The following is a 26,323-nucleotide window of genomic DNA, read 5'->3' on the forward strand; positions in this document are numbered from 1 at the left end:
CGTGGCAGGGCGCTTGGTGGGAAGGAACCTTTCCTTTCTTGAGCTTTATGGTTGTGAGTCACTTCTGCCCAAAGCAAAATGGCTCACGCAGCCTCGTCTCATAAACTAATTTTATGTTTCACTGTAATCCAGTGCTTGAGGCATGGACTACATTATCAGATTCAGATCTACTTTATTGTCATTCTAGTACACGTGTATACAGAACGAAATGTCGATACATCTGACCCGCACAGTTTCCTTGAATGTACAGATATAAATAAAAGTTGTATTGTATTATGGGTACGTATAGTATTTTACCATAGTGCAAGAGGAGTAGCTAACCAGATGTGCAAAATGGGCAGTCAGGTTAACAAGTCAGGTAAACAGTAACATTAACACTGTAACAATAACGCTGTAAGTACAATAGTGCACAGAGCAGATGTGCAAGGAGTGGCTAGCTATAAAGAACTGCCAGTAGTGCAAAAAGTCAGATTAGCAGCCGTTTAGATTTAGGTTTACTATATGTTAGATTGACCATTTAACAGTCTAATGGCCAGGGGGACAAGACTATTGCGGAACCTGGTGGTCCTGCACCGCACACTGCAGTACCTCTTCCCAGAGGCTAGCAGAGTGAACAGTCCATGATGGGGGTGAGAGGGGTCCCCGATAATGTTCTTAGCTTGGGATAGGCAGCGCTTCTGGCCAATGTCATGAATGGAGGGAAGTGAAGTCCCGATTATTTTCTCTGCTGTCCTCGTCACCCTCCTCACACTACCCCAGTCGGTAGCGCTGCAGCCTCCACACCACACAGAGATACAGCTGGTCAGGATACTCTCTATGGTGCCCCTGCAGAATGCGATGAGGGAGGGTCGGGGCAGGTGGGCTCTCCTCATCCTCCGCAGGAAGTACAGGCGCTGCTGTGCCCTCTTAACCAGTGATGTAGTGTTCACGGACCAGGTGAGTTTGTAATGTGCACCCCTAGGAACTTGATACTGCTGACAACCTCCACAGCCTTGTTGTTGATGCAAAGTGGGGCATGGTTGGGCTGGTTTTTCCTAAAGTCGGCAATGATCTCTTTAGTTTTGTCAACATTCAGGACCAGGCTGTTGTCCCTGCACCAGCCCACCAACTGCTCCACCTCCTCTCTGTAAGCCAGGTCGTTGGCGTCCCTGATGAAGCCCACCACTGTTGTGTCGTCAGCATACTTCACGATGTGGTTTGTGGCGGACCTAGGGACGCAGTCGTGTGTCATCAAGGTGTTATGTCGTGTGGAAACTAGTGTAGTTTGTCACTCATAGTTTGTCACACACTTACAAAATTGTTCTGTTTAGGTCAGAACCTTTCGTGTTTAAGATGTTTTAGGTCGGAATTTTTTGGGGGACGGATATCCGGTTTCACTCCCTACCTCGGCACTCGCACGGCAAAACTTGGTCGTCGCTTTGTCCATGAGTAAGCCGTTCTATGTTATTTTATTTCTTAGTGATTGTTTTTCTTGTTTAAATATATCTTAAGCTTTGTTGAATTGATCTTTGTTGTCGCTACTTGGTCATACATACCGTTACATTCGCTGTGTAGGTAGACTAGCTAAATAGACAAAAAATGTATTTATTAAATGCGTCTTTTTTCTATTGTACATAACTATGAAATGAATATTTTTTTTTTCGTTTAAATATATATTTGTTCTTATATTGACAAATGTGATGGAGACTCAAAGGTGGGATGCGTCGTTTGAGTTGTCTCTAAAGAGTTCAAAGTACAATTTGTTCCCTATTACGTCTGCGTTATCAATGACCAACTCCTACAGCGTCTATCTGTTTTTATTTTATTTTTAGCACCGCTCACAGCACATTAGGAAGAGGAAAGGGGCGAGCATGGGTGGAGACTGATTCCATGCGCGGTCCAGTTATTGTTCAGATTAAGTCGCAACGTCAACTAAAAACCCTCAAAAAGTTGAAAAAAGAAAGTAATTGATTCGCACTTGGGGGCCCCGCGACATTACTAAGGATAAGCGGTGCAAATCATGGATAGATGGATGGTACTTGAGGAATGTTCTGATTGAAACTGCGATCATAACTTTAAGGCAGGAGATGATGGCAGAGTGGGAGAATTTATGTAACGGGACCCAGGTGGACGGGCTGGCTCCAACTGGTGTTCCACATTTGTTTTACATATTTTTGTTTTTAGTCGTGGTTTTGCCTCATCTGCAAAACAGATGATAAATGTCAGTCTCACACCACACAATTCAATTGTTGGCATTAAGGTTCATTTATAGAACAAGTCTCACTAAATCACGTGAGATCCCTTTGACATCTAAATACAAAATAGCATTACCATCAATTGGTACTTTTCAAGAATCAATTAACAAATCACCATAACAAATTAACATCACGGTACACTCCTAACCCAGCCCAGCATAACATAGCACACCTCACCCAAGGCCCTATTTGTTGCTTATGCTAATGGTTAATGGCTAATGACTTACTTTTTGTAAAGTTTACAGACATCACAAACGACCTTTACACACATTTACAAATATTATCTTTCCCACAGTGTGGTTCCAGTATATACATCTCACCTGCAAAATAGATGATAAATGTTCATTGTTGGCATTAAGGTTCATTTTTTGAGCAAGTCTCACTAAATCACGTAAGGTCCCGTGAGACTTGGCCCAAGCACCCTTCTCTGACTTGTGAGACTTTGTCATCTAGTGGTGATATACTGGTACTTCTCTTACCCTTTCTGCTATACAAAACTCAATAATCACAAACTTCCCCTAAGAGTCAAATATGGATTACACAACATAAATCCCAAAATATAACATTTTAACTAGTCCGCAACCCTCTTTGCGCCACAATTACAGTTCAATGTACAGTTTTAGTTTATTGATCCATTCTTAAAACAAACCAAAAGCGATTCAATCAAACGGGGGGATACAGTGTCCTCTCGATTTTTGCATTTAACTCGTTCCTTAATCAACCCAAGTGAATTTCTGCCTAGGAGAAACCATAAAGCGTATATAACGGAACAGCATGAAACATAACACAATTTATCTCTTTACTTCGTTTGCCTCATCCGGGGTAGTTGCTATGTTGTACAGCATTGTTGGACTTGTAGTGCAGAGACGAATGATACACGCAAACTCTGGATCGCTCCATAAAAAGCCTCATGTGTATTGGTTGATTACTACTGGACATAATACGAAATATACATACTCATTATTTTCTGCCATGGTGGCGAAAGTGCCAAAGGTTTATCGATCCATAGATAATGAATTGCATCGCTAAATCAATCGATTTGTAGTATATACTGTATTTATATACATTTTACTTGGCAGAAAACAACTGTGATCTTCAAACTTGAGCAAAATGTGCACGAGGACCACTGGCAAGTTTGAAGAAGAGCTTCCGAGAGCGCCAGCGTATACAGAGCCAGGACGTGGAGTCGTGTTGAACAGAGCAGGTTCGTACCTGTAGTTCCTGCAGCCATGAAAATCTCTCCACTTTTGGGGAAATTTGCTGTTTTGAAGTCAAAAAGCATGAACTTCTTAAATTGTGTAGATCCGAGAGAAACGTTTTTAGTGGGGGGGGGTCGCTTGAGATTTTGAGGTGGTGCGTTTGAATTAAAATCAGTGAAGTGGCCTTGGGTGTGAGTAGTTCCCTGTTGGACCATGCAACTGTTATGTTAGGAGCAAAGAACCCCTTCCACGAAAGACACCGTGGACATGGACAAATCAAACCAAATTTTTGCGTTTCTAGCCAATCACGGTGGAGAATGGTCAACTGCAACCCGCATGTCATGATACAGTATGAACAATGCCACAATACCAACGTTGAAACGTTGTCTCTGAACACGAATTTTTCCACATTTTTCACTTCTAGTATTCTTTTACCTCATTTGTTACATTGCATCATCAAAAAAAACCTTTGATTTTTCAAAACCATGTGTTTTTTGTCCTGCAGATGGCAGCAAAAAATATCTCCTTCCTTGGCATCAGGAGTCAGAGCTTCCTGGCGTTAAAAGGGAGGATGAAGAGGAGGGGGAGTCTGTTGATGTCAAAGAGGAGAAACATTTCATGGAGTTGCCTGCGACTGTGGCTCGTATGAGCACCAGAGATCAAGGTCTGCTAGATCTCAGCCCGGGTCTTTCTTTTTAAATAATCCCCATACCAAGAATAAGAACCAGGAGGCGGCATATTGTCTTCTAATTACTAGATGCCAGAAAGATGGAATACACAATAGTGGGGCCTTATTCAGCGTGATGCCTGCGTTTTTGCAGATATTCTTATACTGGCGTGGCCGCCCACCCATGCTGGAGATGACTCAGCCTTATCAATGGGCTATCCTGTGTCAAGTCAAGTCATCGTTATTTGTATAGCCCTTTATCACAAGGAGTCTCAAAGGGCTGCACAGACCACAGATTATTGCAAACTACAGACTATTTTGACACCATCCCCTGATCTAAAACCTACATGAGGGCAAGGAAAAAGTCAAAAACCTCAACATGAGGTAAATGAAGAAATCTTGAGAAGGGACTGCACATGACGTAATCCTTCTTTCAGGATGACCAGGCTGTAACAGATATTGCAATAACAAATAATACAAACTTTGTCAACATGAAATAGAGGTCATTCATAAGCCATAGAATAGAAGTGTGTTCAAGCCTAAATTTGAGTATATTTTCAGAAATAAGTGTTACCCTTCTTCAAAGAGCGTGCTACATGTCAGCTCACATAGTCAGGAAGAGAAGCCTCATTTAACAGTGATCAAACAATTTGAACTGGTTCAGACTGGATCATTTGTACGGGTGCAAGAGTGCTAATAGATAAGAATGTGCCAAGCAGAGACGAGTCAGTGACCCACCAGGTCAGCTCAGGTCTTCTAATATTTGAGAGGCCTAATCTCATTTTTACAGCACTGAGAGTTAATAAATTGCACACACTGGTGCTTTAAGAAAATAAAAAACAAATTATATTCCAAAAATCTATTCTCTGCACTAACAAAGGTTCATGTTTTTCCCTATTATGGACTCTTTACATGTTTACCTGGAACAGTGTTCAACACACACAAACCGCAAATGTATTTCATAAGCCATTTTTCAAAGATGGCGAAAAGTGAATCTAAATGAAAGAAAGATACATTTTTAGCATCGGTCTTTGATATTAAACCCGAATCCAGTGATTAAGTCACGATGGTATATTTTAGCTTACATAGACAATTACAGCAGACATTGCACTTTTCTCTAGGCTAACAAATATAACATATTATTAGTGTGTACTCTTCAATACATTTCAATACACATCGCCAAATATCTCATCTCATTAGCCGTACCGCTTATCCTCAGTAGGGTCGCGGGAGGGCTGGAGCCTATCCCAGCAATCATCGGGCAGTGGGCAGGGGACACCCTGAACTGGTTGCCAGCCAATCGCAGGGCACACAAGGACAGACAACTCATTCGCTCATTCACACCTAGGGACAATTTGGACCGGCCAATTCACCTGAAATGCATGTCTTTGGAATGTGGGAGGAGACCGGAGTGCCCGGAGGAAACCCACGCAAGCACGGGGAGAACATACAAACTCCGCACAGAAAGTCTGGAGCTGGATTTGAACCCACAACAGGTTCCCATGACATGAACTGTGCCGCACAAGCGCTAACCACTGCGCCGCCGTGCTGCATCGCCAAACATAAAATGTACATTTTTCTTTACAGCTATTGGTTTCTGAAGGCTTTGAATCTTAAAGGTGTGGGGTTCATGGTTTGAGGTGTCCTTAACAAGCTGAGAAAGTTAAATATTTCCTCTACTAAATATGTGTTAACAACGCCCAACTGAGTTCAAAGAGCACTTATGTCTTATTTTCCATTGCGCCTGTCTGCTTTCATCTTACATTGATCGGTGCAGGACAGACCCCCACAAATTTGCAAAGAGTTTATTCTAGCGCGTCTAAGGAATTCTATTTACTTGTACGGAAATCACATGTTACTCTGCGGCCATCTCCCGGCTTAGAGTCACGATTGCAGCTTTAAGTTGTTAAATATTGCAGCCCAACTTTAATAAAGTTACTGACGCAGTAAACATTCTATTGAGATCAATAACTTCCTGGTTTGTCTCCCTCCCGTGTGTGAGTGAAAAGGTTTAAAAATAAGTCATGGTGCCACCTAGCAGTCAAAACTTAGAATACATCTATTAACAAAAATAGCAGGGGCTGAACAAGACTCATGTTATTTACCATATGTTCCATTTCATCATCTCTTAAATAAAACGGTTTAATTTTACATAACCAGATGTGTTTTGTGTGCCCTGCAGACGTCCAAAAATCCCTTCTACCTGGACGGCAGCAGCCAGAGTTTCTTGGTGTTAAAGAGGAAGAGGAGGAGTGGCAGCCTGTTGAGGTGAAAGAGGAGAAACCTTTAACAGGGTTGCCCATGACTTTGAGCAGCGAAGACGAGGAAGAGGACAAATGGAAAGAAGCGGAGAGATGCAGCTCCAGTCGCCCCGTGACCACAGATGATGACGACCCGTCGCACCCCGCACGTGCTAATGGCGACCGACGGTCGGAAGGTGATGCCGCGAGTCACGGCAAAAACAGTACGTGCTCAGAGTGTGGCAAAACGTTTACTGCAAAGTACTCTCTCAAATTGCACATGTTGATCCACACGGGTGAGAAACCTTTTGTCTGCTCATTTTGTGGTCAAAGATTCACTCAGAGAGGAAGCTTAAAACAACACACAAGAACCCACACTGGTGAAAAACCTTTTGTCTGCTCGATTTGTGGTCAAAAATTTTCTCAATGCGCGATCTTAAAACGACACACAAGGACCCACACGGGCGAGAAGCCTTTTGCCTGCTCAGTTTGTGGTAAATCATTCACTCATTGTGGAACCCTAAAAACACACGCGAGAACCCACACGAGTGAGAAACCTTTTACCTGTCCAATTTGTGATCAAAAAGTTGCTAATAAATGGAACTTAACAAGACACATAAGAACCCACACTGGCGAGAAACCGTTTGCCTGTTCTGTTTGTGATGAAAGATTTACTCAGATAGGGCACTTGAAACGACACACAAGAACCCACAGTAGTGGGAAAATCTTTTCTTGCTCAGTTTGCGGCGAAGAATTTGCTCAGCGTGTGCACTTCAAAAAACACACAAGAACGCACACACGTGAGAAACTTTTTGGTTGCTCAATTTGTGGTCAAAAATTTGCTGTACGGAGAGCTTTAGAAAGACACACAAGAACCCACACTGGCGAGAAACCTTTTGACTGCTCCGTTTGTGGTAAGAAATTCACTCAAAGTGGGAGCTTAAAAATACACACAAGAACCCACACTGGCGAGAAACCTTTTGACTGCTCTGTTTGCGGCAAGAAATTCACTCAAAGTGGGGCCTTAAAAATACACACAAGAACCCACTCTGGTGAGAAACCTTTTTTCTGCTCTGTTTGTGGCAAAACATTCGCAGACCGCGGTAGCTTGAACACACACCAAAGAATCCACAGTGCGGAGAAACCTTTTGTCTGCCCAATTTGTGGTAAAGATTTTCGACAAAGTGGGAACCTAAATAAACACATAAGAACGCACAGTGGTCAATAGCCTTTTACCTGCTCAGCTTTTGGTGAAAGACTCCCTCTCATTCTCATAGCACTGAATTCAAACAAATCACATTTTCAACGGAAAAAAAAGATTTTTGTACAGTAGCATGCTTTGGGGTTACAGGTTGTCTTTATTGGCACACTATGTCAAGCTTCTATTCATATGTTTATAGTTGTGAATTAAAAATCCACTAGCGAATGTTATTGAAGAATTTGTTCCTCACCGATTAATTAACTGCTACTAGAAAATTATTTTTGGAGAAAATGCTGGCCAATATGTACAAAAAGATATCATCACTTCACTTTAAAGGTATTATTTTTTAATGAGTAGATATATGTACATGTATATGTTTAGGCCTAAATGACTTTGAAACACCTTTTAGTAAAAACTAGGACTTACATCAGTAAGAACGTATTTGTGAGTTTAACTATGTTTTGTGTTGGAAAATTAAATTCAGACCTCCACCTCCAATTTGAAATGACTTGCGTTTGAAAGCCAAGGCACCACTGTACTCCTAAATTGGTTAAATATCAAGGTTTTTATGCGTTCACTATATATCAGCGGTCTGCAGGTCTAAAAAACTTATCCGAATCATGGGATGTTCATTTTATTCTGTCCATCAATAATAAATAAATAAATCCAAAATGTCTGTCAGCTTTTCATTGCTTCTCCTCGGTTGCGCTGTTGCCAATTGTATGTTTTTATATTTGAGCATTTAACCCATCACATTACAGCCTTTCGAGGTTACTAGGCTCAAATATATACCCTGAGATTTTCACAAAAATATCCTGAGTGGCCATGTTCAGAAAAATCCGTCTGGCTGAAACTGGAGTTTTGGTATGAATTTTACCATTGACGTTTTAGTCAGTGCAACAGTTTTGGTAAGGATTATGAGCATTCACTATCCGGTAGCTCAACTTGTCAGCTGCCCGGTTTCTATACACTGTGTTTGATCCCCAGTACATATCCTAAAGTTGGGGGGTGCTGGTGTTGGATTCATGATCAATGGAGTAGAGATTGAGTTAGTGTAAGAATTGTGGTTGGAGCAAGTTAGGGTTTTGGTTTTAACGACCAAAGTTTTGGTTGGAGGTAGGGTTAGGGACAGAATTTTAGTCAAACTTGGAAGAAGTACTGGTAGTCCAACTGCCAGGATGACTGTTTTGCACTTATGGAGTTTGGGGTTCCACTTCTAGTCAAGCCAGTACACATGTTGTGTTTAGTGTTCTGGTTGAAGCTAGGTTTATGTTTTTTGTTGGTGCTAGGGTTCGGGTTTAACTTGGAGCTTAGGGTGTGGTCCTAATTAGGGTTGTTGGTTTTATCAGAGCCAGGGATAGAGTTTTAGTCTGAATCAAAAACGCTATCCCTGATCCTATGTTTTTTGTCTTTGCTAGGATTAGCATTTTGGTTGAGACTTGTCTTAGCCGAAATGGTAAGATGCCTGTGTTTCACTGTCAGTATTGTGGGCTCAATCCAAGTTCAAGGCAATTCTAATTTTAGGGTGTGGGTTTTAGTTGAAGGTGAAATTATGGTATTGGTTGTATAAGGTTTTAACATTTATTATACTGATATCTGACTCAGACACTTTCCGTGTCTTTTGTAATCCCTTACAGTTGGAGCATGTTCTAAAGTCAGAGAAATTATTAAGCCGAGCGCTGGATATAGTCCATATATTAATTTATTTAGCCGAATTGAAGAGTTGAACAAAACGGATCTTTCTTCCTTGCCAGTTCCAATCGTGTGCAGGAGACGACAAGGTTCCAGGGTCTCCCCCTCTTATCACCCATGCCGATGAAGTATTCAAGCCTCTGGCTGATTGGTCCGCGCCGTGTTGATGCAAATTTCCCCATAGTCCTTTGAAGCTTGGGAGAACGGTGATAGATCATCGCTCTTCGGACAGAATGGAGCACGACACATTCTAACCCCCCAGGCGAGTTGATAAGTCATTGTTATCTGCACAGACTGAAACTAAAGACACATTCAAAAACAAAGGCGGTTTATGACACGCTTCTAAAAAGTACTCAAGGCTGAGGTCTAACTTAGGTAACTAGCATAAGTGGGATAAAACCGCATTTAAAATAGTATATAACTTCAGTTGCTGCAACAAAAACTTTCATTTTAGATGTTGAACTGCCTTGACCCAGATAACTATGAATGTATTACAGGCACCTTGGCATGTGAGCTCACAGTGCTATTGTATAACTGCCAACAACAAACAGGGTGTGGTATGGTTTTGTTGGAGCTAGGATTTGGGTTAGAGCTCTGGTTAGCATCTTTAACAGCACTGATAGCTCGAATGGCGAGATGCCTGTACGACACTCACAGGGTTTTAGGTTTGGTCCCAGGCAAGGCAGTACAACTTATATTAGATTTTTGGTCAAAGCTAGGGTTGCAGTTGTAGATGGTTCAACAAAAACACAAATCCTAGGGTTTCTGTTGCCTTGACAAGGGAGTGAACCCATAATCCTGTGTGTTTCATTTAGACATCTTACCATCCGAGCTAGCAGTGCTTTGAAAATGTTTGCATAAAACTAACCCTGGAGCCCATCCCAGTTATTTTCGGGCAGTGGGCAGGAGACACCCTGAACCGGTTGCGAGCCAGTTGCAGGGCACACAGGGACAGACGACTCACTCGCTCATTCACACCTAGGGACAATTTGACCGGCCAATTAACCTGAAATGCCTGTTCTTGGAATGTGGGAGGAAACTGGAGTGCCCGGCGGAAACCCACGCAAGCACGGGGAGAGCATGCAAACTCCGCATAGTAAGATTGGTAGCTGGATTTGAACCCATGACCTCATAACTGTGCCGCACACACGCGAACCACCACGCCGCCCTCATATAATAGTCAACAATCATTAACACTTAACGATGTAAACTTCAACAAAACGTGTGAACATGGCTTAACAGCACTACTAATAAACATCAATCTCATACACAGCATGTTAAAATAATATTTTAGACAACAAATGAAAACGTCCTTGCCTTATCAATCCAAAAGAAACCCTTACACGATGAAGGCACTACGAGAAGTAGTAGGTAAAATAAGGGGTCTCCAAACAGATACAATAATACCATCTGCCTTATTTACCTTATGTTGAGGTTTTGAGTTTTTCCTTGCCCTCATGTAGGTTTTAGGTCAGGGAACGGTGTACTAATAGTCTGTGGTTTGCAATAATTTGTGGTCTGTGCAGCCCTTTGAGACTCTTTGTGATTAAGGGCGTCACAAATAAACATGACTTGTTTACATTGAAAAAGAACACTAAAACAGTAGACCGCGAAAGCGCACCTCCTAGTGACGCTTTACAGTAACTGCCCTACATAAACGATGTTCACTGTGTTGATACGAATGACAAAGAAATTTCCATTTTTTCCAACTTCATTAATCTTTAAGAAAGGGAAAACTCAAGGGAATATATAAATGGGAATTTGACTAGAGGACTTACAGAAGATTTCATTGATACCACCTTTGCGATAATATTCTGATGGTCATTTGACGAGCATTCTTAACTAGCATGGCCCGACAACAATTCATTAATTTAATAACTTGACATAAAATAACTCTTTAAATTATACAGGCAGCAGAGGGTAATGAAATTACAATAAAGCCTACGTGTTAAATTTTAACTTTAAAATAATGCAACATAAGAACGTCCATGGAAAATGCTATAAAAACAATTCATTTTTCACATGACTGACAGAAGGGTTGGCAGATTTATCTTTGGGGATAATCTGAACCTGGTAAGTGGACGAGGACATTTGTCGGAGTCCTGCAAACTCCGGACCAGGAGGCCATTCTCTGGATACATTTTCCAGCGTTGATGAAAATCGCAGAGGGACCCAGCGTAAGTTCCTCTGCCAAAACTTTGCTGCAGGCCAAACCATCTTCAAGTCAGATTTCATGGAGAGAAACTCCCATTTGGTGGTGGCTGAGATTCCTTATCGGGACCAGAGTTCTGTCCTCTCGAGACATCCTACCATCGGCTGATTTGACAGCCGAATCTTCCAGCAAAAAGTCAGAAAAGACTAGATTGAAACTAAATTGTAAGTATCTACCGTTTTTAACTGAATGTATCACTGTTTTCAGAATCACATATGATAGGTAGGACCAAAACTTTCAGCCTTGGAAACACCAAAATTGATGTTGCCCCCCTGAAATGACTCACAAGAATCCCTTTCAACTTCGTTTCTGAGCAACTTTAAACTAAAACACTCGGGTGTGTTGCACAAGGAATTTTTTTCATTCTTTTTTGATGAATGGATTTCCAATTAGAGTCCCTTGAGGGGGCAGCACAGCAGATGAGTGGTTAGTGCGTCTGCAGCACAGTTCTGAGGTCATAGGATCAAGTCCAGCTAACGGCTTTCCTGTGCGGGGTTTGCATGTTCTCCCAGTGCTTGTGTGGGTTTCCTCCGGGCACTCGGGTTACCTCCCACATTCCAAAGACATGCATGTCAGGTTAATTGGCCGGTCCAAATTGCCCCTAGGTGATATTCATCGAGTGAGTAAATTGTCTGTCTCTGTGTGCCCCGCGACTGGCTGGCAACCATTTCAGGATGTCCCCTGCCCACTGTCCGAAGACAGCTGAGATGGGCTCCAGCACCCCGTGGCCCTACTGAGGATTAACGGTGAAGATAATGGAAGGATGAATGGACAGAAGAGTCTCACATTTTCCAGCAATTGAACCAGTTTTCTAAATTATTTATCCAATAATACAGGTTACCACACCTACAATAGCAAGTGTGACAAAATAGCAGACATAAATTCCCATGACAAAACATTAGTCTGAATATGCAAACCTTAAGCACTTTGACATGACAATTCGACTTGACTCAGAGTTGATACCAGACCTTCCTATTTACCAAGCTAATTTAGTGTCATACAATCGAGACTGAAAACGTAGAGTTTGTTATATCCAGAACAACAAAGACGAGAGACACTCAAGCTAAATTTAAGCATGTGTGGAAAGGCGGCATCAAACACACTGACAGTGATTGCTCCCAAGATTTTATTGACAAAATTTCAAACAAATTAACATGATCATGACATGTCATATGATCCATTCCTAAGCGTTGGTTTTCTTAATAGCTTCTAGTATGATTAGTACATGAGATATAATTAAGATATAATTATACACTTCGCTCAGCATGTTCATTTTGAGGTAGCATAAGGATACAGAAAACAGCAGTGCCCTCCTTATACAGTTAATATATGCTAAATAAAATGCAGAAATCTTGATATTAGTCATTTTGAAAGCACTTATGACCCCGCTCATTGTCCTATGTATGACATTAGCATGCGTGTTAATACAGACACAGAACGCATGAAGGAAATTACTGGAAGAGCTTTTCCATCTTTTTAAGTTGGCGATTATTCCCCCAATCTCGTCCCAAACTGATGCTGATATTATAACTCATGTGTTTGTTACAGACACTCCCATACTTATGAACATTTGACTTACGTAATACGGTAGAGACGAACATTTTTTCCGGGATGTCGAAAAATATCCGGACATTGTTGTAAATTAGATTTTAAGTGCACCTTTTTGCCGGGAACAGGACAGTACTGTAGTGCTCCTTCTGCCACTATAGGCGTGTGGTGCTGTGAGAGCTCACCCAGCCATCCACCCCGAAGAAGTCCGCTTCCTCTTTCTAGTTCGTGTGTAAACATTCTATACTGTATCTTCAGTGCACTAAGAACTTTGACATTTTTGTTTTAATATCTCGTGTATCCAATCAATATGGTTGGTGTACAGTGTAAAGAGGCCAGCAGTTTCATTTGAAATGAAAGTGGAATAAGAAAGCTTGATGCGGTTGAGAAACTGGTTGGATCGCTTTTTCGTCCACTCTTTAGCACAGAGGAGGAAGTCGCCGAACTCTTCCAAAAGTTACTTAACTATTTATCTTTATAGCCAGGTCAAGTCATGTTTCTTTGTGAGACCCTTAATCACAAAGAGTCTCAAAGGGCTTCACACGCCACAGAATGTCAACGCCTAATGTGTAGCTTGGTTTTTCAGTACTATGCTTTATCATTCAGCCTGCTTTCTAACGCTTTAGAGCCTATTTCATTACACGTTTATTTTTCAGTTTCAAAACAATACAGGTTACTCATACAAGCCTTAAACATACTTCTATTAAACGTAAACATACAAAATATAGCACTAAAGCAACTTACGAACGAGACAATAGTTCATAAGTAGGGCAGCGCCTGTATTTCTGTTTCAATTACTTTAATGTATTGCTTTCTAGCCTCCCAATTTCTGGTATCAAAATTTTACAGCTGGTGCAAAATGCTGCAGTGAGACCTTTGACTAGTATAAGAACGTTTCCTCATATTACACTAATTCTAGCCAGCAGTGACTCCCTGTCAACTTAAGTGACTTTAAAGGTCCTTTGGCTAAAATACAAAACCTTAAAAGGGGCTTTCCCCCTCTTTACTTTCTGATTTGACTGTGCCTTACGTTCCTGCTCGGAAAATGCTGGTCTAGTGGTGATTCCCAGAGCCAAGAAGAAATCTGTAGGCTCAAACACATTCTCCATTCGGGCCCTGGTGCTGTGGAATGCTCTGGCCTCTGAGAAACGATCAGCGACATCAGTCGAAAGTGTTTCAATCTAGATGGAATAACCACATATATTCTCTAGCTTATGGGTAATGACTTCATACGTTGGTTTTATTGTCTTTGAGAAGGATGTGCCTGGAAGTTGCACGGTGCATGTGTTCACCTGGACCTGATGCCAGCAATTTCCAGAAGATTCTGGTCAAGATGTAGAGCAGTAAGCTTGTCGTTGCCGTCAACTGGACTTTGTACACGATACGTTATTATTTATATTTAATGTTTACTGTGTATATTCTGTTGATACCCATGCAATATTCGTTGCAGTCTGGCCATTCTAGAAGGGGGATAGGAAAACCTTAAGCTTGATCTTTTCTCAAATTTCCTTAACTTTCCTCGGGCTGAAGTTTGAGTTTTTCTTTGCCCTGTTGTAACGGTGGTCTATTCAGCAATTTGAGACTCTTTTTGATGTGGCGCTCTTCATAAAAATGTGTCTTGGCTTGACAATAAGTGATGGTCTCACCGCAAAGTGAGCAGACATAAGATCTCTCACCCGTGTGGATTCTTGTGTGTTTTTTTAAGGTCGCGCGGTGAGAAAATTTTTTACCACAAAATGTGCAGACAAAAGGCTTCGCGCCTGTATGCGTCTGTAAGTGTAAGTTTAAGGTCGCACGTTGAGCAAACTTTCGACCGCAAACGATACAGTCGAAAGGTTTCTCTCCAGTGTGTGTTCTTGTGTGTGTTTTTAGATTCCCGTGGAAAGCAAATTTTTTACCGCAAATTGAGCAGGCGAAAGGTTTTACACCAGTGTGGATTCTCGAGTGTTTGTCTAGGTCCCCGCGGTCGGAACATTTCTTACCGCAAATAGGGCAGGCAAAAGGTTTCTCACCAGTGTGGATTCTTGTGTGTCTGTTTAAGGTGCCGCGATGAGAAAATTTTTTACCACAAAAGGCACAGGCCATAAGATTCTCACCCGTGTGGATCCTCATGTGCAATTTCATAGATTTTTTAGTTTTAAATTTTTTGTCACACTGAGAGCACATCCAGCTTTTGCCTTTACCATGACTCGCGGCATCACCTTCCGACTGTTGGTCGCCATCAGTGTGTGCAGAGTGTGACGTGTCGTCATCATCAGTGGTCACGGGCTCTTTCCATTTGTCCTCTTCTTCATCTCCGCTGCTCAAAGGAGCCCCAGTCACAGAAACCTCTGTGGAAAGTTCCTCTTCTTTCACTTTAACAGGAAGCACCTCTTCCTCCTCCTTAACGCCAGGAACCTTTAGCTGCCGTCTTCCAGGAGGGAGATGTTTTACAAAATCTGTAGATCACGAAACACACATTCAGTGTTGGAAAAAATGATATCAAGAGCCAAGAAAAGATTTGATGGCTTCAGAGAGTACTCCATTTGGGCCCTCCAACATAAGTGTAAGTCAGTCCTTTTTAAAAAGATGATGAAAGAGCGTACGGGCGAAAAGAATAGCAGAAGTGAAAATTATGGAAAACGAAAAGAATTTAAGTCCATAGACAAACATGAACATGTGCATTTTAAAGAGGATTTGTAAATGTGGTTAAATAGAAGTGTTTCAATCCTCCTCTTGTGTTAGGGTCAGCACAGACCCGTTTTGGCTTTTAAATGCAATGTGAATCATGTAATTTGCCACAAATGGAACTGCAATTTACATGTCCAATTTTCAAATTTTGCGTGTGCAATTATCAAGACATGATTTTTAGTTCTTGAGTAAATCACAAATATATTTGTGGATCTAAACAATACATGTATGTGAATATTTTTGAGAAAAATGTCCGTTTTCATGGCCAAATTCAAGCACTTTTTACAGGACTTTCTAATCCAATTTTCCAATTTCTTCAGTGCAAATCAAAGAAAAAAAGCAACTGGAAATTCTGTATTTTGCAGCGCCTCTAATATATGTAAATTTCAATAATGCGGCAGTAGCTCAGGAGGTAGAGCGCTCGTCTTCGGGGAGAGAGGTCGAAGGTTCAATTCACCGACTTCTCTAAGTTAAATGTCACAATGTCCCTGAGCAAGACACTGAACCCCTGATGCAGGTAGGTGCCTTGCATGGCTGACTCCCTTTTGGTGTGTGAGCGTGTGTGTGAATGGGTAAGTGTGAAACACATTGGGAGGTCTTCAGTCACTTAAAAAGCTCTATATAAAGCAGACCACTTAACTTTTACCACATACCATTTATGAAGACATACTTTATTTAGATCTTGATTAAATCACGAATGTTATTTGTTTTTGAGACAAATCTCTCCCCATTTAGGTGTTGGCTAAACGTGACGGCAATATAGAGCTTACATCTTCAGTTGCAGGAACTTCTTCCCATTACAGTTTACCACTGGGAAACGCTACCTTCATTTTTTTTGTACGCCCATAAATGAAATTAAGCTCTTGCACCAATACATATTTCATAGTCCCCTGTTTAGGTCTAGCATGCACATGTCCAGTAGGGGGCGATAACGCTACATAGGAAAATGCCACACAAACAAACGAGGCCGCTGTTAATCACGGGGAAAGAAATGCAACGGCAAAGTGAAGCCACCCCAGAGCAGTGTCAGCGTTATTTTTTGTTAAGAAACAAGGCAACAATTTCAAGCATTTACCAGCCCTTTACTTGAAATTTCAAATAAACACAATCCTTGAAAACACATCCTTAATATGTTAGCATTTTCAAGGATTTGAAGCTCCCGTACGAAGCCTGTGATAGGGAACGTCTTAGATAACACAGTCGTTCTGCTAAAAAAAGCTCCACACTTGTGTATTCCGTTATTCTGGCATCCAGTAGATAGATAAGAATATCCAGTTTCACGTTTTTTATTCCTAGTTTAGCGAGCATTAAAGATAAAAGAACTAAGCTGAGGTTCCGGACAAACCTTACACCGACCTTGATCGCCGCTGCTCATAGGAGCCCTAGTCACAAGCAAGTCATGGTTCTCTTCTTTCACGTCCACAAGCTGCCACTCCTCCTTCTCTTCTTCTTCTTCTTCCTCCTCCTCCTCCTCCTCCACCTCTTTAACACCAGGAAACACTAGCTGCTGCCCCCCAGGAGGAACATATTTGTCGACACCTGCGAAGCACAAAACACTTTTGTGTTTGTTTTCACTCATAACGTTTTGAGTTTTTTTTTTAAAGGTTATACATGAAAAACAACAATGGCAGTGCTGCAAACATTTAGAAAATGATAAGAATGTTTTCGGGACATACATGAACATTTACAGTTTAATAATATCCGCGGCTTGGATCTCGTTTTTCTTAAAGCCCCAGTGTGCATTGCATGACGACCCCCGCAGGTGTAAAAATGCCTCATTCATTTCATCCATTCATTATCTGCATTGCTTATCCTCAGTAGGGTCACGGAGTTGCTGGAGCCCATCCCAGCCATTCTCAGGCATTGGGCAGGGGACACCCTGAAACGGTTGCCAGCCAGTCGCAGGGCACACAGGGACAGACAACTCATTCGCTCATTCACACCTAGGGACAATTTGGACCGGTCAGTTAACCTGATATGCATGTCTTTGGCATGTGGGAGGAAACCGGAGTGCCCAGAGTAAACCCACGCAAGCACGCGGAGAACATGCAAACTCCACACAGGAGGTTCGATCTCATGACCTCAGAACTGTGCCGCACACGCGTTAACCGCTGCGCTGCCTCATTCATTTCAATAAAACACTATTGATGCAAATCATAAGCAAAAACACATGTACTATCTCATAAAAAATTTAGCTTCAGAAGTTTGTAAAAATGTGACACAATTGAAAAAGATGACATGTTTGGCTGCCATCTTACTACTATGGAAAAACAATAGACCATTTTGCAAAGGCAGCTCGTCCTGGTGGCAGATATCCACCGCACATAGCTGAGCCTTATAAGTGATGGTTGCTGAGTCCTGCCATTTAGAAATCTTACATTTTTCTTTCCGCTTTTCTTTCTCTAGCCACTCCTGTTAGCCACTTAGCCGTAGGCAATGGATTGCCACTGACTGCTGTTGTTAGCTATGTAAAAAAAGCTAGCCGATTCTCATGTTTAAAGGTGTGAGCGCTTGACAAGTTCTGGTTACTGGCCTTTTAGATGCTTAAGTTAGCCACTCAGACCAGTTCTGATAAACTCTAGCTATTGATTCTTTTTTTATCCGTTTAGGGTTTTATATGAAACATTTATCACGTTAAGACAAAGATTTATATCCCACAAAACTATCAAGAGCTCATTATAACTTACTATTACTATTTAATTACTCTTTTCAGGCGGGCGTTTTACCTGCCGCCTTTAAAACGCCGGTGGTGATGCCCCATCCTAAAAAAAGCAACTTAGACTTGAGCATTTTAAACAATTACCGTCCAACTTATTGTTTTCAATCAAGATTTAAAATAAAAACGTTTTTATTCAGCTGTATTCTTTATTTTCCCATTTAAAACAAAATCACATTTTAGGGAATTTTCTTTCTGGTTTTAGGATCAATGAAAGAACAGAGACGATCATTTTATAGATTATAATGTCAGGTACAATATAAATTTTAATAAACTTGCAATTCTAGTGCTACTGGATCTCAGTGCTGCCTTTGACACAGAAAATATCAAGTCAAGTCAAGTTTATTTGTATAGCCCTTTATCACAAGGAGTCTCAAAGGGATGCACAGTGCAAGGTGTGCGTCTTTTAGGTCGCGATTTAAGCTGCAGGGGCGCTACAGAATCCATGACACTATCCAGGGTAGCACTCGACTCAAGAAAAAAAAAATCAACCAACTTAAAACAAACAACAAATGGGATTAAGGGTAAATACAGATTTTTGAATGCATCTCAATTCTTACGTAAAAGAATCACAAACTTTTCGTGAAGTTCGAAATTTCTGTTGTTTGAATCTTAAATAATGCACGACAGGTCATTAATAAGGCGGAGCTGAGAGGGATAATTCAATATTCCGCCGGGGACAAGCCTGCAAACACAAGGTGGGGTAAAAACCTTCTCAATCAAACATAAAAGTGTCTGAGTAGTTCAACTTTTACACACAGAGTGCAAAAAAAAAGAACAAGGCCACAGCAACATCCAAATGCAAGCTTAAATAAAATACTGCCAAGAAGAGGTTTGAGTGATGGCTGTCCAGAGTATTTTCTGTGGCCCTGACGATCATTAATCAACCAGAAAACATTTAAGGAATCTAAATTATTGTTTTCATCTAAACGTACCACAGTTTATTAAATAGACTCAGATACCTGGTGGGCATCTCTTGTACTGTTTTGAACTGGTTTTATTCTAACCTCACATTTCTCAGTATAGATGCATGCTCCTCCAGAACACATGAAGTTAAATGTGGGGTTCCCCAAAGTTCAATTTTAGGCCCAGTACATTTTAACATATATGTGCTTCCTTTAGGGGGGTAATTGGGCATCAGTTTCTATAGCTATACAGATGACAACTGTGGTTAGATTTGAATGTTTTTAGAGCTGTGTCCAATATATGATGCTACAGCTTTAAGAATAGGTGCCTTTGCTGGCATACATATGGCAGTAATGTCAACTTTGACGACATGCTGTTGAAATCCTGTTGCATGTTACAATGTTGGCTGCTCAGTGAGTTAACAAAACGCAGTGTTCATATTCCATGAATCAGTTAATTCATGACAACACTCAGTGTACATTGGCAGATTCCCTGATGACAAAAATCCTATAAATACCCTTTTAAAAAAGCAGTTTAGATGTAGAGTTGTGGACGGCAGAGAACTTCCTACAGCTCAAACATGACAAAACAGAAGTCAGTCACCGGTCACAAAAGTCAGAGGGACAAATCTTACCCAAACGTCAATATTTTAGACATTCACATCGTGTTAAAAATGTGGCCATTATTTAACTCAGAGCTCAATTTTATTACACATATCAAAAATATAAATACAATCGGGTTTTATCATCTGAAGAATATAGCCCGAATCTGCGCATTTCTCTCTCAGGAAAACACAGAGGTGCTGATGCATGCTTTTCTATCCTCTTGTTTATATTATTGTAATGCCCTGTTCTCTGGTTTTCCCAAAAAGAACATTGGCAGCTTGCAGCTACTAAAAGAATTAGCAGCACATGTGCTTACTGAGGCCGAGATCATACTACACCAGTTATAGGAATCACTGCATTGGCTCCCGGTGTGTTTTGGGATTGATTTTAAGGTGATTTTAATACTTTTTACATGTCTTAAATTTCTTGGGCAATCTATCTGATCATCTTTTATTACATCAGCCCTTGCGGTCCTCTGGCAGTGATCTGCTGACCGTTTCTATGGAACAAAACCTAGGGTGAAGCAGCATTCAGCCAATTTTTTCCTCGCCTATCGAACAGTCTGTGGGAAGACACACTTTTTAATATAGCCTTTAATTTAATGTTTGGTGTGATTTGTTTTACTTCAAACATTTTACAGGAATATATTTTACTTTTTGTTTTACATTTTTATCTCTTTGTTCTGTAGTTTTTTTTCTCTCTCAAGGGTTTCCCCATGGATGAGCATACCTCAGGTGCCTTTCCTCACATAGTTAGTCTGTGCCTTGTTATAGTTGTATTTATTTTATTTTCAAGGTTATTTATTTTGTCTGGTTTTCATTCTAACTAACTATTGTGCATGTGAGTGTATTTGGTGTTTGGGGTTGTTGGGTGGGGGAAAAGGACGGGGATTTTATTTCCTTATCGTACATGGAATGTTTTTATACAGCAATGTGAGTGCAAATTTGAGGTAAGAGCGCGCCTTTAAAACATTTTTTTTTTTTAAAAGGAAAAAACTAAAGCTTGGCCAAGCTCAAGTCGGACAAATTAACTTGAATTTAGGGACCAAGCCCAATTAAAAAACCCAATTTTCATATTTTGTTTGTGCGGACTCGAAAGTAGTAGGGTGATTTTGGCCAACTCCGCAACCCCTCAGAGAGCCACTGCCGGGCACGCGCCCGTGCAATTAAAATTGGTTTGATGATCTGAAAACTTTGTGAGTGATAAATACACAAAAATCACAGACATCAGGAAGGCAGCAAATACTTTTTCACAGCACTTTGTGAAATAGATTGCAGGAGCAGAAAATAAGATGTAAAAGATGTCCTAGGAAGAACTACAGTGACCCACCTGCATTGTTCAACACACCTGGAGTCTGCTTGCCAACTGCATCCGTCCGTCCACGATCCGCTTCCGTCTCTTCTTGCGCTCCTTGAAGTTCCTCTTCAAAGTCGCTTGCGGTCCTAGTGCTCATTTTCCTCAGCTTTTAAGATCACACTTTTTTTTTCCTGCAAAGTAAAATACACCTTTACTTACGGATGTCTCTACATACGAACGTATCAGGTTACGAAGTACCTAAATTAGAAAATATTGCTTCTAGTTACAAAGACTGCCTCTGGTTACAAAGTCCAGTACAGTACAGTACGCGCCGCTATTCACCGCTCGCAGTTTCCCGAAGAACAAACCGAGAAAGTGCACACCCTAGTGGCAATTTTAACTAAATGCTCTACATCATCAAACTGGCTATGGCTTAATATCTGCCTGGTAACCAGAGTTCAAAGGCTAGGAAGAGGAAAGTTTCCAGCAACACTCACCCATCATTCAATCAGCCCAAATTAAATACATTTTAGGAAAAATTCTATCAAATCGCAGGATTTGTGGAAAGGAATCACCCGGAATATGTTGACAAACGCGGGCTATCGCTCATAATGATGACATGCGTCTTGTGCACTTCTGACGGATTTTCCAAAGCAGGCAAAAGCTGATGTCATTGCATCAGTTTTTCAAAAAGATAAATATATATTTTTATTATTTCCTTTTTTCTACATTTTTTACATTATGTGCCTCTCGTTTTATGTTTATTATGTGATAAACTAATTTTAAACGTATTTGTCTCATGTTCTGATGCTCTTTTATGATTTATTAAAAAAATATACAGTGCTTTAGCGGGGCTTGGAATGGATTAGTGCATTTACATAAAGAATGTGTCTGTGCTTACAAAGTTTTCAGGTAACGAAGCTACTCCCAGAAAGAATTAAATTCGTAAGTAGACTTTATATCCGTAGTACAAGTCCAACAGTGCATTGCAGCACAGAAATCATCCCGGATGAGAAAAACTGCACATGCGTAGTAATATGCACAAGTAAATGGATACATCGTGTTAACCATGGTTCTTTAATATTGTATACCCTACACCAGGGCTTGGGAACGTATGGCTTCCAAACCAGATGTGGCTCTTTTATGAATAATCTAGCTCGGAAATCAAATTCTCTGTATTTGCGTTTAGGCCAGTAGTGCAACCCCTGTTTCTACCACGAGCGGCGGAAGCGCTTTTTTTCACTACAGGCTGATAAGAAGAAATGTCCTTAGGATTTTTTCCGCATCTCTTAGCCAATATGCATCAAAACACACATGTGAGTGTGACGTCTGCCTTCTACCATTTCCTGGATATTTTTAAGTACATCCAATTATCATTGATGCGCATTAGGACTATTAACACGAATGTTTGTAAAACTCAATTATTTTGAAGATTTTCATCTATAAAACAAAATGGAAGACGAAATAATGACCACTCAATTCCCACATAGGACTTTGTCTCACTTTGTTTTGAAACCATTATTCTTAACAAAAATTACTGTCAAAATGAACACCAACAAAACATGGAAAATGTTTTGCTTTGGACAGCCTTCTTCGATGCTGACAGTTGCTGGAAAAACTAGTGATTGTGGCAAAGTTGGCACCAGACTATTCCTTGATGTTGTCGACCCGTTTCCATTTTGGTCTTCCTCTCCTCCTGCCCCCTTAGACTGTGCCTTGGAGAATTATCTTGGTCAATCCTGGTGATATTGTGACGTGACCATACCACTGCAGTTTTCATCTGCGCTCAGTTGACAACAGTTGTTGGTAGGGTCCCATGTGCCCCTTGATGGTGTTACGCACCGTTTGGTTTATTACATGGGCTAAGTAGTTGATTTCTGGAAGTTTCCTGTAGCATTGCATCTCCATGGCCTGGGTTTATTTTTTCAGTTTATGTCTCGCAAGTATAGAGGAAAATGAAAGTAACCAGTGCTTTTATTAGTCTTAAAGGATTTTATATATTTAACTATAAAGGATCTTATACGATTGACTCAGTTTAATGCAATTAAGATATTCACTGAGGGCTTTAGTTCAATGATAGGGCAGGCGGTTCGAAATGCATAATAATTTGTCTTGGAAATATTTATAACGCCCCCTCCCCTAAGGAAATTTGACAGATCTGTTTCTGCCAACCTTTGCTTAAAGGTTTGCACCGTATTTGCACTAATAACCCGGTCAGGCAAAAAATTCAAAATTTTTGGTATCCTGAAAGAAATAAAGTTTCCATGCAAGTTGCTGGTAGGTCTGGGCACCCGTAACTTATATCTGTGACCACGTAAACCATCAACACGACAGAACTCAAAAAATTGATCAAAAGGCACATCGATCATTCCATGCAGTACTTTGAACACAAAAATTAAATCAAATCGAATTCTACGGAGCTCCAAAAAGTCCAAGTTCAGTCTTTGTAGTCTTTCCGGATATGACAAGCTGTGCATCCCAGGTATCCGCTTCGTATACCGTCGTTGAACTCCTTCCAGTAGGTTAATGTCCTTGAGTAAGTAAGGGTTCCACACAACGCTGTTATATTCTAACCCGGGTCTAACATAAACGCAAAACATTCGAACTAAGAATGCTGGGTTCTTGTTGTAAAAGTTTCTGTAAATGTTTGATGCTATGTTATTGGCTTTGTTGGTAATTTTGGCGATATGCGTGATAAACTTTAAGTTTGAAGTAAGAGTGACACCCAGATCCTTATGTTCAGTAACAACATGCAAATCATGATCATTAATGTTATACAGCGGAACAGAACCATGTAAAAACGAGCATTTATGAGATGACAATTGCAGTTGCCACTTTTCGGACCAAAGAAAAACTGATTTAATGTCATTTTGGAGAGAATCAATTGTTCCTGTCACCTGGGTTTTTGGTAAGAAAGCCGACAGATTAGCATCATCGGCAAAAATTGAGATGTCACTACTTTGAATGGCCTCAGGTAGGTCGTTCACAAAAAGCAGAAATAATAATGGTCCTAGTACTGAGCCCTGCGGTACCCCACTACAAACTTCCGACCACGCTGAATGAACATCATCAATTTTCACGCATTGTTTACGATTTGATAAATATGCTGTTATCCATTCAAGCAGTTTTCCCCTAATACCATAGCATTTCAGTTTTTGTAAAAGCTTGTTATGAGACACTTTATCAAAAGCCTTGAACTTAAAAAAGAGAGAAAAAGATACCTCATGCATTTGTTCTAATTATTCAAAACAATATTGTTTTTTTCTTAATATTTTTTTTCTACCGTTAAATACTATACATTGTCCCTTTAAAGTTATTTAATGAATGGAATGTTTTTATTAGAGGTTTTCTAGTCAATTCTGCCTAACCTCACCATTATGACAGCTCCAATTTTTTTTAATTTGGAGACGGGTTCAAGCTATTGGTGGTGATACTATAGGAGAGGTTGGTCATTACTTTTGTTTCGTTTTCTGAGCTTATTTCCATCCCAAACTGGGTTAATGCTTTGTCCATGGGATCGATTCAATTAGTACGGGTGATTACCCGCAAAAATCGAGGGAATACTGTTTCTCTTAATTTGATTGTATCGTTTTTATGTATTGTAACAGTAATACTGAAACAATGAACTGCAAGTGTACATTATCGTAAACGACAATAATCAAACGGTTGACCACGCATTGTCTACTTACGGACACGGTTATAAAAATCAAACATAACAATACTAATAATAATAATACCGCTCGAACACATTAAAAATAACAAACCGACCCACTCTTGGCTATATAGATACACGACATACACTGCGAGTGCGACGACGATTTTGATAAAATAGCAACCACAAAGATCGACAAAAGAAACATATAGTCTCTCTAGAGTAAGATAAATTAACTAAAAACTAAAATAAATACATAAAACTGGTTACTTACGGACAAAGTTACGACCAAATGTGTCCGTGCTAGTGCCGAGATGTAACGGAGTGAATCCGGATATCCGCCTCGAAAAATGTTCCGACCTAAAACAACATCCGATATACAAAAGTGTCCCTTAAAAAAATGAAATAACTTTGTATGTTACGGGCACCCGGTGACACTGGTTAAAACACAAAATAAAAATAGTAATAAAAATAATAACAACAGTAACAATAATCATAACATGATAATAATAATAATTATGTAGTTAAGGCCTCAAAACATAAACATGGTTCGCAGGTTCAATGAAACGAAGCTACGTGAGCCATTGTTGTAGTCCATTAACTGTTCTGCTTTGAGGGGAAGTGTCTCACCCCATAAGCACACTGAAAGAACGCTTCCTTCTCAAAGGTTCCTGCCACCTTCAAACGCACAGCTGCTGTACTGCTAATGTCTTATGCTAAAAAGGGGGGGACACCAAACTCTGGCCTGCGGGCCGTATCAAGCCCGACAACTAATTTAAAACAGCCTGCAAGACGATGCTGAGATAAGCATAAAAAAATTGGCTGCTTTTAGTCAAACGTATGACCAACAGTTTTAATATGTCCACTGGATATCGCCAAAGCATGCATGAATGGTTGGCTGGAGCCCATCCCAACCATCTCCGCGCAGTGGGCAGTGGGTAGGGGGACACCCTGAAGTGGTTGCCAGCCAATTGCAGGGCACACGGGGACAGACAACTCACTCGCTCAGTCACACCTAGGGACAATTTGGAGCGGATAATTCACCTGAAAAGCATGGCTTTAGAATGTGGGAGGAAACCAGAGTGCCCGGAGGAAACCCCAAAAGCACGGGGAGAACATACAAACTCCGCACAGTAAGGCTGGTAGCTGGATTTGAACCCACGCAGGAAGTTCCCACGACCTCAGAACTGTGCCGCAAACGCGCTAACCACTGTGCCAGAAATATGCGCTAGATATATTTTTATACATTTACTGTATTTTTATTTGGTAGTATTTCTGCTAAAGTATTTTTTAGTCTTTCCACTGCAGTATCTATATAGTATAACTGTAGTATTTCCATATAATTTTTGTAGCATATCCAAAGTCTTTTTTTAGTATTACTGTAGTTTTATTTTTGTGGTATTTCCGTCGTAATATTTCTATAGTAGTATTTATGTTTTATAGTATTACTGCAGTAGTATTTTTGTAGTATAATATTTCAAATGT

General features: G+C 40.6%; 2 protein-coding genes across 3 annotated transcripts; one reads left to right on the top strand and one right to left on the bottom strand.

Moving 5' to 3' along the window:
* The first annotated feature begins 1,301 nt into the window (after positions 1–1,301).
* LOC148363200 (uncharacterized) lies at positions 1,302–8,217 on the top strand. Its single transcript, XM_088340811.1, has 4 exons — positions 1,302–1,428; positions 3,314–3,438; positions 3,939–4,097; positions 6,283–8,217. The coding sequence occupies exons 2-4, from the start codon at positions 3,345–3,347 to the stop codon at positions 7,566–7,568; spliced, it is 1,539 nt and encodes a 512-aa protein (XP_088196937.1). The 5' UTR covers positions 1,302–1,428; positions 3,314–3,344; the 3' UTR covers positions 7,569–8,217.
* Positions 8,218–12,557: 4,340 nt separating this feature from the next.
* LOC148363201 (uncharacterized) lies at positions 12,558–25,719 on the bottom strand. 2 transcript variants are annotated; one of them, XM_088340820.1, is made up of 4 exons: positions 25,113–25,719; positions 21,238–21,377; positions 17,020–17,202; positions 12,558–15,431 (listed from the first exon to the last, which is right to left on the bottom strand). In XM_088340820.1, the coding sequence occupies exons 2-4, from the start codon at positions 21,341–21,343 to the stop codon at positions 14,503–14,505; spliced, it is 1,218 nt and encodes a 405-aa protein (XP_088196946.1). In that variant the 5' UTR covers positions 21,344–21,377; positions 25,113–25,719; the 3' UTR covers positions 12,558–14,502. The 2 variants fall into 2 exon arrangements, with proteins under 2 accessions (XP_088196946.1, XP_088196945.1); XM_088340819.1 differs by having other exon boundaries at positions 21,220–21,377.
* Positions 25,720–26,323: the final 604 nt, after the last annotated feature.

This window comes from Urocampus carinirostris, chromosome 7 (genome assembly GCF_059441175.1).
Source record: "Urocampus carinirostris isolate Australia breed hairy pipefish chromosome 7, RoL_Ucar_1.0, whole genome shotgun sequence".
Classification (NCBI taxonomy): Eukaryota; Metazoa; Chordata; class Actinopteri; order Syngnathiformes; family Syngnathidae; genus Urocampus; species Urocampus carinirostris.

Coding starts and splice junctions, on each gene's coding strand:
- LOC148363200 (XM_088340811.1), top strand. CDS start 3,345: ATGTGCACGAGGACCACTGGCAAGTTTGAAGAAGAGCTTCCGAGAGCG. Junction 3,439..3,938: donor AGTCGTGTTGAACAGAGCAG/GTTCGTACCTGT, acceptor TTTGTCCTGCAG/ATGGCAGCAAAAAATATCTC. Junction 4,098..6,282: donor TATGAGCACCAGAGATCAAG/GTCTGCTAGATC, acceptor TGTGCCCTGCAG/ACGTCCAAAAATCCCTTCTA.
- LOC148363201 (XM_088340819.1), bottom strand. CDS start 21,343: ATGAGCACTAGGACCGCAAGCGACTTTGAAGAGGAACTTCAAGGAGCG. Junction 17,203..21,219: donor AGGTGTGTTGAACAATGCAG/GTGGGTCACTGT, acceptor TGTGCTTCGCAG/GTGTCGACAAATATGTTCCT. Junction 15,432..17,019: donor TATGAGCAGCGGCGATCAAG/GTCGGTGTAAGG, acceptor CGTGATCTACAG/ATTTTGTAAAACATCTCCCT.